This window comes from Silurus aristotelis, assembly GCF_946808225.1.
Source record: "Silurus aristotelis genome assembly, chromosome: 29".
In the NCBI taxonomy this organism is placed as follows: domain Eukaryota; kingdom Metazoa; phylum Chordata; class Actinopteri; order Siluriformes; family Siluridae; genus Silurus; species Silurus aristotelis.
The window spans coordinates 3,342,703-3,355,346 of NC_139602.1; the positions used below are offsets into that span (position 1 = coordinate 3,342,703).

The 12,644-nt window shown below is 38.0% G+C and overlaps 1 protein-coding gene across 1 annotated transcript in view; it reads left to right on the plus strand.

Annotated features, from left to right (window-relative positions):
- Window positions 1-452: 452 nt before the first annotated feature.
- The window catches only part of mei4 (meiosis-specific, MEI4 homolog), a 31,036-nt gene continuing 18,844 nt past the window's right edge, over window positions 453-12,644 (plus strand). Inside the window, exons 1-4 of the mRNA XM_083535148.1 lie at window positions 453-583; window positions 854-1,087; window positions 2,965-3,434; window positions 10,843-10,974. Coding sequence (XP_083391274.1) covers window positions 562-583; window positions 854-1,087; window positions 2,965-3,434; window positions 10,843-10,974 — 858 coding nt within the window. The 5' untranslated portion in view covers window positions 453-561. The remainder of the gene's footprint in view (window positions 584-853; window positions 1,088-2,964; window positions 3,435-10,842; window positions 10,975-12,644) is intronic.

A 12,644-nucleotide genomic window follows, 5' to 3' on the forward strand; every position in this document is an offset into this window, starting at 1 on the left:
GTTAGAAAGTGTAGTCAGTACTTCAACTTTTGAAACGTGAGTATCTGTACTTCTACTTGAGTGAAGGATGTGTGTACTTTGGCCATTTTTGGGAAAAAACAACACTAAACACAGAGTGAGTAAAGGATGATTCTGTGTGTCCTAGAGTGGCTCAGCCAGAGAACCCTATTAAACATCTCTGGAGAAATCTGAAAGTCCATCGAAGCTTGAGAGGATTTGCAAAGAAGGAGGACAGAAAATCTTTAAATCCCAAACCCAAAAAGACTTTGAGGCTGTAATGGTTACCAAAAGTGCAAAAACTAAGTACTGATTATATGGTCTGGGTCTTCAAATCAAATTTCTAGAAGTTTCCACTCTGTCGTTATGGGATTTTGAGTGTAAATTAATAAATAATAATAATTTTATAATTATTGTAGTATCATGCTGCAACATCAAATTGAAAAACAAGTGTACGGGGTCTGAATTGGGCGCGCGCAATCAACTCAATGCGCGTTCACGTGACGGCGCGCTCACACGCGCAGCCGCGTTGGTTTCAAGACGCGTCAATCAAAAAGTATTAACATGAACTCCACACGGCATGAGGGTAAGATTTATTTACACGTTTTTCTACTCGTTTATTTCTAGTTATTTTGTGTAACAGAAACGTGTGTCAGGCTGATTATTCGGTTAAAAGTCCCAAAATTGCATCCGGGTGTTTCAAGACAACGCGCGTGCTCGCGACCCTGACAGGAATTCAGCCCCATGAAACAAACACACAAACAAACGTTTTATTCAGATTTAGTTTTATAAACAGCTTATAAAGTACACAGTGACTGTTATTAAGAGGAGAAATGTTTTTATTCGTGTATTACAGCATGGAGCATCAGAAGAGCTAAGCTCGGCGTGGCGCTCGCCGTGATAAAGAGCAAACCTGCGGGGCAGAGCGGCCGGGAACATGCGGAAAAGCTGGTCTCCAAACTCAAACAGCAGGAGGAAACCTGGAAAAGAAAAGCAGAAGAACTTCAAGATCAAGTGTTGAGTCTCAGACAGGAGCTGCTTCTCGTTAAACTGCTGAGTAAGCAGAGGAAGGGCGCCGAGAGCTTTCAGGGTGAGTGATGTTCACTCCATGTACACACTCTGTTCACTCCCTGTACACACTTTGTACACTCCATGTACACACTCTGTTCACTCCCTGTACACACTTTGTACACTCCCTGTACACACTCTGTTCACTCCCTGTACACTCCCTGTACACTCCCTGTACACACTCTGTACACTCCCTGTACACCTACTGTTCACTCCCTGTTCACTTCCTGTAAACTCCCTGTAAACTCCCTGTACACCCCCTGTACACTTCTTGCACACTTACTGTTCATTACCTGTACACTTTTTGTACACTCCTTGTACACCTCTTCATTAACAGTACACTCCCTCTTTACCTCTTGCACACTCCCTGTTCATTCCCTGTACACTTCCTGTACACCTACTGTACACTCCCTGTTTACTTCCTGTTCACTCCCTGTACACCTACTGTTCACTCCCTGTACACCTACTGTTCACTCCCTGTTCCCACTCTGTTCACTCCCTGTTCCCACTCTGTTCACTCCCTGTACACCTACTGTTCACTCCCTGTACACCTACTGTTCACTCCCTGTACACCTACTGTTCACTCCCTGTACACTTCTTGCACACTTACTTTTCACTACCTGTACACTTTCTGTACACTCCCTGTACACTCCATGTTCACTTCTTGCTCACTTTTTGTACACTCCCTGTACACCTCTTCATTACCAGTACACTCCCTCTTTACCTCTTGCACACTCCCTGTACACTTCCTGTACACCTACTGTACACTCCCTGTACACCTACTGTTCACTCTCTGTACACCTACTGTTCACTCCCTGTTCCCACTCTGTTCACTCCCTGTTCCCACTCTGTTCACTCCCTGTACACTTCCTGTACACTTCCTCTACACTTTCTGTTCACTTCTTGCACACTTACTGTTCACTACCTGTACACTTTCTGTACACTCACTGTACACTCCCTGTACACACTTTGTACACTCCCTGTACACCTACTGTTCACTCCCTGTACACCTACTGTTCACTCCCTGTTCACTTCCTGTACACTCCCTGTACACTTCTTGCACACTTACTGTTCACTACCTGTACACTTTCTGTACACTTTTTGTACACTCCCTGTACACCTCTTCATTACCAGTACACTCCCTCTTTACCTCTTGCACACTTCCTGTACACTCCCTGTACACCTACTGTTCACTCCCTGTACACTTCCTGTACACTCTCTGTTCACTCCCTGTTCACTCCCTGTACACTCCCTGTTCACTTCTTGCACACTTACTGTTCACTACCTGTACACTTTCTGTACACTTTTTGTACACTCCCTGTACACCTCTTCATTACCAGTACACTCCCTCTTTACCTCTTGCACACTCCCTGTACACTCCCTGTACACATCCTGTACACCTACTGTACACTCCCTGTTCACTTCCTGTTCACTCCCTGTTCCCACTCTGTTCACTCCCTGTACACCTACTGATTACTCCCTGTACACTTCCTCTACACTCCCTGTTCACTTCTTGCACACTTCTTGTTCACTCCCTGTCCACAACCTGTTCACATCCCATATAAAGCAAAAATCCACCTTCAGCAAACTCAATATGTCCATGGAGCTCATTTAAAAGTATAAAGATTTACTTTCACCAAAACAAATATACACTCGTCTAGAACTTGATTTACAATTTAAAAAAATCCTCCTTTAACACAAATAACTCACACACATATATATATATATATATATATATCTCCCCATTAGCACCACTAACTGAACGTTTTTAACATCACCTAATTTTTATAGCTTCTGTAACAGAAGTGGTAACGGAAAGTAAATTTTTGCATGTTCTAATGAACAAGTCTTCCTGCTTCGATGGTGCACAGTACAACAATCACCGTGTTGTTTTTCCAGGTGATGACGTATTCAAGCTCTTGTCCCAGGATCTTATAGAGGCCCAGCATTCTGAAAACGACTCGGGCTGTGACACCCAGACCCTTTCCCTAACTCCCGACCCTGCCGCTCCACGTTCCATTAGTTTCAACTTGTCCTTCGACAGAGACCCCCGCGGGCACGTGCTCGCCAAACACATGCGGTTTCTGCAGAACCTGTGCGCGTTACGCAGCACGGGGAGGAGCATGCACATGGACAGAGGGGATGCGGTGATCGAGGACACGGCTGTAAACATGATCGAGTCCATCGTGGAGGCCCACCGAGCCGGTGGAGAAGGAGACGTTTCTCAGCTGAGCCCTTTAGTCCAGGCTTCACGTTTAGTGGCGCTGGCTCTGGAGAGGGGATTCGGCAAGCAGGAAGCTTTGGAGAAAGCAGAAGAGTTTTTAGACGAGCTGCTCGAGATTCTGCTGAACAATAGTCAGCTTAATAAGGTAAGCCAATTTTTGGACTAAATACTCGATTCTGATTGGCTGGCGAGTTCAAGCGTTTCAACACACCAATAATGGACAGAAGTTCAAAACTGGGCAAATTGGGACTGAACGTGGAATGTGATGCTCAAAAAGCACATGCCGTGCTGATGACCAGGTGTCCGCATACTTTTGGTAGTGTATTGGATGTGTGACGCGCTGAGAAGACACTTCATATGATTATATGACTTGTTCAGGTCTAAAATCTGGGGTAATTATGTGCAACAGACACCATGTGGTGATGACTTACAGGTCTGAGAGCATCTGATCTATGAGATCTGACTCATGGTCTTCAGTGATTCAGACTTTTCACATCTGAATCGTTGATATCTCTGGCATGAGAACAAGTGGGCAAATGTTCGACTCTGGAATAAGTTAATGTTGCAGGACATTATTTAAATTATTTGGAAGAAGCAGGATGGAGCAGGATGGCTGCCTCTTATCCCTGGAGATATGTTCCTTGGAGGTTCTTCAGCTCGTCATGCACACACGTTTGTATTTTGGGATGCTGCTAGCTTGAGTCGGAGATCTTCCACTCCAACCCATGTAAAACATATCTTCATGAAGCAATCCTATACAAATGTGTGTATGATCATGTGGTACCAGTTTGGAGAAGAACCACACGGTTGGAAAAAGTCTGTTACTGTTGTTTCTTGCTGGAAGCATAAATACTGTTCTCTCTCTCATTCTGTATCATATGCTACAATTTACACTTGTGGCATATCGGTTTTCTCCTGATCATGTTTTTTTTTCATTATAAAAGATCAGGATAAATGATTTGATTGTCCAGAAGGTGGATAGATTGCTTCTGCTTCTGCTTCTGCTCAGTACATCTCTCTTTCACACCCTCCTCTTTATTTTTTTATGATGGAGATAATCATGGCTTCACCTCCAGTAGACATAAAGTAGCTTTGTCTTCATCTCTGTCTGGTTTTGATGGCTCTAATGATTCCTCTGACCTGAGAGCATGTTGACCTTTGCAGTACATCACAGGAAATCATATTCCTGTCCAAGCGTGTGTGTCCTCCTCAGTATACACGTTTTGAAACATCAACAATTCTTCTATATAAAAGATCCTTTTAGCAATACACCGCACAATACACAGTTCACTTTTGAAGGCTCTTCGTTCCACGTTATCCAGGTAGCACCGCATGTGGACTCATTTCGTGTAGTTTGCGGAAGACTCAGATGTTGTATTGCTCTTTCTTTAGCACCCCAGGGACATCCAAATAAGGTCAAGCTGCTCATAGCGCTGCAGTTTCCTGCAAAAAAACCCCCGAAGATATATCCAACTTATAATGGGGAACTTTCAGACGCAATCCTCGTTTTCCCTACAAAACAAATCCGTAACATTTTCACGACCCTCTAGCGATACGAGTTCTTTTGCCTTTTTTGCGTACAGCTTGTTATAATAGGAGAAATTCCCAAAAGATTCTGCATATTCGAGGGAGCGAATGAATAAATGATAGGAAGAAATAAATCTCTCGTATTAAACGATTCGTTGTGTTCGACTATTTAATTTTTCTTTTTCTTTTATTTCATGCAAATCAATTGCATTTGTGCCTATTCAACCAATTACTCAATTTAATCAATATATTAAAATTGTATTGCATTAATTAGATTTATTGTTTAATTTTTTATAAATACTAGCATTAGCATTTTTATTATATACATTTTAATCAAATGGCTGTTTGATTTTAATAAAATAAATAATATATATATATATATATATATATATATATATATATAAATAATAATAATAATAAAAAAAAATATATATATTAATAAAAATAATAATAAAAAAATAAAAGAATATATATATATATATATATATATATATATATATATATATATATATATATATATATATATTAATAAAAATAATAATAAATAAATAAAAAAAATTATATATAATTTTTTTATTATTATTATTTTTATTATATATATATATATATATATATATATATATATATATATATATATATATATATATATATATAAAATAAAAATAATAATAAATAAATAACATTTTATATATATATATATATATTAATAAAAATAATAATAAATAAATAAAAAAATTTATATATATATATATATATATTTTTTTTATTATTATTATTTTTATTATATATATATATATATATATATAAAACCCAAATGGCTGTTTGATTTTAATAAAATAAATTATATATATATATATATATATATATATATATATATATATATATATATATATATATATATATATATATATAAATAATAATAATAATAATAAAAATATATATATATATATTAATAAAAATAATAATAAAAAAATAAAAGAATATATATATATATTAATAAAAATAATAATAAATAAATAAAAAAATTATATATAATTTTTTTATTATTATTATTTTTATTATATATATATATATATATATATATATATATTTTATTTTTTTATTATTATTTTTATTATATATATATATATATATATATATATATATATATATATATATATAATATAAAATAAAAATAATAATAAATAAATAACATTTTATATATATATATATTAATAAAAATAATAATAAATAAATAAAAAAAATTATATATATATTTTTTTTATTATTATTATTTTTATTATATATATATATATATATATATAAAACCCAAATGGCTGTTTCGTTTTAATACAATAAATAACGTCTTTGGTAAATCGTGTGATGTTGATAAATGAGCCAGTGCACAGGATGAACCGGAGACTACGCTGAAGTAAAATCAGGAACGTGCAGCAGAGTAACTCTGCACCTAAATGAGCTTCTGCAGCTTGTTTGTTGATGGTTGTCTCGTGTTGACAGGGCAGAGGAAAATCCAGTCAACTCTGATTAGCATGGAGACAAAAATCTGTCCTTCACAAATCACAATTGTCCAAACACACGTTGTTGATGGACAGGTCACTTCTCTTGACAGATTACTGATCCTGGGTTTGTATATGTTTTTACTTCGCATTGAGAGCTCTCTCGCTTGAAACCCTTTCTCCACATGCATTCGGTTTAAGAGCTGACGCAGAAACACTCCGGCGCCGTGCCTAAGCGTTTTATACGGCAGGAGGAAAACCACGGGACTGATTTCTAGCTAGAAGCATCATTATACAGGACGTCATGTGATACTGTTGTTTCTACAGGAGTGAAAGTCTTTTTATTTGATCATATGGACTTGTGAATGATCATAAGCCTGACATTAGGCCAAGGATGCATATGGACAAAGGTATTGGGACACCTGACTTTTCAATCATATGACATAAATATGGTTTACATGGGTTGGAGTTGGAAGATCTCCAGCTATAAAGCTCTGACTTCAAATCCATCGAACACCTTTTGGGATGAATTGGAACGGCACTTCAGGTGAGTTCCTCACCCACATCAGTACCTGACTTTACTAACATCCTTGTGGCTGAATGAGCACAAATCTCCACAAGATCTAGTGGGACATCTTCTCAGAAGAAGACTGGAATATTATTATATAACAGCAGATGAGGACTAAATGTAAAAAAGCACATTGTCTACTCATGTCACGTGGTTGTTCAGCACACTGTGGCCTTCACTTGTCTGAAACAGGAGCATAGGTGTAGCAGGATTTCCGGTACAAGCACAGAGCAGATTCCTTCCTCCACCTCCCACCATCCATTTCTCCTTCTTTACCGCCACTCATTTCCACATTACTGTGAACTCGAGTGGACAAGAGTGTTTACTACAACTCAAACGAGTTAGCATACTCTTTCTTTCTTTTCTTTTTCTTTTCAGTGTGTTGATGCACTTTCTTTCTTTCCTTTCTTTAATAATTTATTTTTCCTATTTCTCTTTTTTTTCTCTTTCCAGTTTATTGCACTTCTTTCTTTCTTTCCAGTTTATTAATGCACAATTTTGTTTATTTTCTTTTCAATTTAATGCACTTTTTGCTTTCTTGCTTTCTTTTCAGTGTGTTGATGTACTTTCTTTCTTTCCTTTTTTTCTTTCTCCTTTTTCTTTCTTTACTTTTTTTCTTTCTTTTCAGTTTATTGCACTTCTTTCTTTCTTTCTTTCTTTCTTTCTTTCTTTCTTTCTTTCTTTCTTTCTTTCTTTCTTTCTTTCTTTCTTTCTTTTCAGTTTATTAATGCACGATTTTGTTTTTCTTTCTTTTCAATTTAATGCTTCTTTCTTTCTTTCTTTCTTTCTTTCTTTCTTTCTTTCTTTCTTTCTTTCTTTCTTTCTTTCTTTCTTTTCAGTTTATTAATGCACGATTTTGTTTTTCTTTCTTTTCAATTTAATGCATCTTTCTTTCTTTCTTTCTTTCTTTCTTTCTTTCTTTCTTTCTTTCTTTCTTTCTTTCTTTCTTTCTTTCTTTCTCTTTCTTTTCAGTTTAATGCACTTTTTTCTTTCTTTCTTTTCAGTGTGTTGATGCACTTTTTCTTTCCTTTTTTTCTTTTTCTTTCTTTCTTTCTTTCTTTCTTTCTTTCTTTCTTTCTTTCTTTCTTTCTTTCTTTCTTTCTTTCTTTCTTTCTTTCTTTCTTTCTTTCTTTTCAGTTTAATGCACTTTTTTCTTTCTTTCTTTTCAGTTTAATGCACTTTTTTCTTTCTTTCTTTTCAGTTTAATGCACTTCTTTCTTTCTTTCTTTCTTTCTTTCTTTCTTTCTTTTCAGTTTAATGCACTTTTTTCTTTCTTTCCGGTTTATTAATGCACAATTTTGTCTTTCTTTCTTTCTTTCTTTCTTTCTGAGACTGGAATATTATTATATAACAGCAGATGAGGATTAAATGTAAAAAAGCACATTGTCTACTCTTGTCACGTGGTTGTTCAGCACACCGTGGCCTTCACTTGTCTGAATAAATTTATGAACCATTCGATCGCACACGAATAAAATGTCTTCCCCAGTTATCACCACCATTCAGACGTTACATTTACAGAGTATCAGATCGACCTGAGGACACATTTACCTCAACAGCTTCCTGAAATCCAGTGTACATTTGTGATTTATTGGCACACGGCGTGTATCGGAGCGCTCCCATAATAACTGCCAGTCATGGATTTATTCACGTGTGAAAAATTACACTGAGATTTAGCAGGAAAAAACTAAGCACCCTGGAAGCCCCGCATGCCGAGCTGGCTCAGGTGGAGGCTGAATGCTCACGGGGAAGCGAACTGAGCAGCGAATAATGCGCTTAATAAAGCGCGCTCCCCGAGAGCTGACTGGATCGCTTCACGCTTCCAGTAGTCACGTAAAAAAAAAAAAAAAAAAAGACAGTGCGTCATTTCCCAGAGTCTCCGATCTGCATGTCTTTGTGTTCATCAAGAGCTCTGAGATGAGTCTTGCTGGTTTCTATTAGAAACGCCACTGCAGGCGCGATGAACATACACAATACGGAATTTTTACTCATTCAGCAGGAACAAGTTTGTCTCTGGGTTTTGGATGTGTGCTGGATGAAATTTGAAGTGTTAATGAGGTGCGATTCAATCGAGCTCCGAGCAGTGAATGAGGTCTTCTTCTTTTTATTTCTTTATTTTTTAAAAGCTTAATCTGAATGGAAATGCGGGTTTAGTAGAGTGAGAGTGAAAGTGAGCGGAGAGTGAGAGTAGAGTGAGTAGAGTTGAGTGAGTAGAGTACATTAGAGTTAGAATAGTGAGTTGAGTTAGAGTGCTGTTAGAATGAAGTTATTCTAACTCATGTGACTCGTTCAGCTTCAAAGATGGTGATCATGTGATCCACTTGAGAAGCGGCGTTAAAGATTAGTGGCGTACGTTTTTAAGCGTGTACAGTGGAGACGTGAGCATTTTTACATGCTACAGTGTTTTTTTTTTTTGTTTGTTTGTTTTTTTTTTTTTTATTATTGATTTTTTATTCATTTTTTCAAAATTCTTGCGTACATTTACCACACGGCCGAGCAGAAACGACAGCAGGCAGATGAAATAAAGGCTGCTGAAACCTTTTTTCTCCTCCATCTCATAGCGAGTCAATTCCATTTCCATCAGAATTCACCGTCATCACCGTTCTCTGACGACGAGCGAAGGATTGGAAAGGTGTAATAAAATTATCTTTTCTCTCTCTCGTTTCGTTTCATCTGGTCGTAATCCGCGAGACTGCGCTTTTTTCCCCCGAGCGCTGCGGCTGGCTGCCTCGCTGATCTGCCCGGCTTTTAATTACATATTTTTGAAAAACGATTTCCAATTCGTTGCGGAAACGCTTTTTCCTGTACGACGCCGCTCGCCGTTAATCTGCTGTTTATTCTCGGCCCGTAGCTGCTTCCTGTGCCGGGAGCCGAGGCTGGTGTTCGAGTGACAAGGTCACTTCTGTCGCTCACATATGTATGAGGATGCGCATGTTCAGGTTAAAGTTGCGTTTATACTCATTTCCATTTATATTTGTTTATTCCTCACGTGCTTCCTTTTGAAACAGGAGCATAGGTGTAGCAGGATTTCCGGTACAAGCACAGAGCAGATTCCTTCCTCCACCTCCCACCATCCATTTCTCCTTCTTTACCGCCACTCATTTCCACATTACTGTGAACTCGAGTGGACAAGAGTGTTTACTACAACTCAAACGAGTTAGCATACTCTTTCTTTCTTTTCTTCTTCTTTTCAGTGTGTTGATGCACTTTCTTTCTTTCCTTTCTTTAATTATTATTATTTTTTTTACTTTCTTTCTTTTTTTAATGCTCTTTCTTACTTTCTTTCTTTCTTTCTTTCTTTTTTTCTTTCTTTCTTTCTTTTCAGTGTTGATGCACTTTCTTTTTTTCTTTCTTTCTTTCTTTCTTTTAAGTTTAATGCACTTCTTTCTTTTTTTTCTTTCTTTCTTTTTTTCTTTCTTTCTTTTTTTCTTTTCAGTTTAATGCACTTCTTTCTTTCTTTCTTTCTTTCTTTCTTTCTTTCTTTCTGAATTTTATGATATGAATCTTTATGAATTTTTCTGCTCCTCTCCTCCTCAGTCATCATGTGTCCCTGTTGCTCAATAGGAAACCGAACGTCGTCTTATCGCCTCTCAGGTGCACCGCGCTGCATTTACAGGTCGCAAAAAAGCTTTTGGAGGGTTTCTTTTTTTTTAAATGCAGAACCTCGCCCGTTCTCTCCCGTAGCTCGCGTCTGAATGGAGCCGTAGGCAACTTATAGCTCTGAGAGACCGCCGCCTGTTTTAAAATGCATGGAAAAAATCTAATGTAGCCCCTTTCGCTCGGGCATTCATCACCGACGTGATGCATCGGGCAGAAACGATTCAGCCAGGGCGCCTATATTTACGCACCCGGTTGTATAGCGCAATAATCCGACGTAATCGATTGATATTTATTGTTATGGGTCCAGTATGCAAAATTTTAAGGTCTCATCTGTTTTCTATTTATTTCTTTTCGTCCCCCTGCAGGTTGCAGTGCAGGACAACCTGACTGAGTGCCTGATCTGTCTAGGGGGCGCCACCGCGCTCAGAGCTGCGCTAGTCAACCTCGTCCTGACCCGCATCGTCCGCTTAGCTGAGCACCTTTGGACTGGCTGTCAGGTAAGACCACTTTAGAGTTCTGCCTTTAGATTAGAAAATCAGAGTTGATGTCGATGTATAAAAGGAAGTTGAGTTCGTTTGAAAATTTGTCTCACGATTGAAAATGGAATCAAAATTTTTAGCTCCGCCCTTAAAGTCCATCCAGTCTGACGTGCGCTTTTATATCCGAAGTCGTGGCCAAACAGAAGCAGGGAAAGAAGTGAAAACGCAAGGAAATAGGATTTTCTGTCTATTAATTAGAGGTACACTGTTGTTCCCAGGAACACCATTACTCTCCATTACTTTCAGGAACACTGTTCTTTCCAGGAGCACCATTACTCTCCATTAATTTCAGGAACACTGTTCTTTCCAGGAACACCGTTACTCTCCATTACTTTCAGGAACACTGTTCTTTCCAGGAGCACCATTACTCTCCATTAATTTCAGGAACACTGTTCTTTCCAGGAACACCGTTACTCTCCATTACTGTCAGGAACACCGTTACTCTCCATTACTGTCAGGAACAATGTTACTCATGCTTACTTTCAGGAACACTGTTCTTTCCAGGAACACCACTACTCTCCATTAATTTCAGGAACACTGTTACTCTCACCTTTAGTCAGAAACACTGTTATTTTCCATTACTGTCAGGAACACTGTTGCTTTCACTTACTGTCAGTAACACCATTACTCTCTATTACTTTCAGGAACACTGTTCTTTTCAGGAACACCATTACTCTTCATTACATTCAGCAACACTGTTCTTTCCAGTAACACCGTTACGCTCTATTACATTCAGGAACACTGTTCTTTTCAGGAACACCGTTACGCTCTATTACATTCAGGAACACTGTTCTTTCCAGGAACACCGTTACGCTCTATTACATTCAGGAACACTGTTCTTTTCAGGAACACCATTACTCTTCATTACATTCAGCAACACTGTTCTTTCCAGTAACACCGTTACGCTCTATTACATTCAGGAACACTGTTCTTTTCAGGAACACCGTTACGCTCTATTACATTCAGGAACACTGTTCTTTCCAGGAACACCGTTACGCTCTATTACATTCAGGAACACTGTTCTTTCCAGGAACACCGTTACGCTCTATTATATTCAGGAACACTGTTCTTTTCAGGAACACCGTTACGCTCTATTACGTTCAGGAACACTGTTCTTTCCAGGAACACCGTTACGCTCTATTACATTCAGGAACACTGTTCTTTCCAGGAACACCGTTACGCTCTATTACATTCAGGAACACTGTTCTTTTCAGGAACACCGTTACGCTCTATTACATTCAGCAACACTGTTCTTTCCAGGAACACCGTTACGCTCTATTACATTCAGCAACACTGTTCTTTCCAGGAACACCGTTACGCTCTATTACATTCAGGAACACTGTTCTTTCCAGGAACACCGTTACGCTCCATTACATTCAGCAACACTGTTCTTTTCAGGAACACCGTTACGCTCCATTACATTCAGGAACCCCATTACGCTCCATTACTTTCAGAAATGACTCTACTTTAACTTCAGAAATACTGTTCTTTCCAGAAAAAACATCACACTCCATTACTTTTTTAGGAACACCATTACTCTCTTACTTTCAGGAACACTGATACTCCCAGGAACACCATTAAATGTACAAGGAGCATCATGGATTGGGAATGCGTCTTTAAAAAAGGCA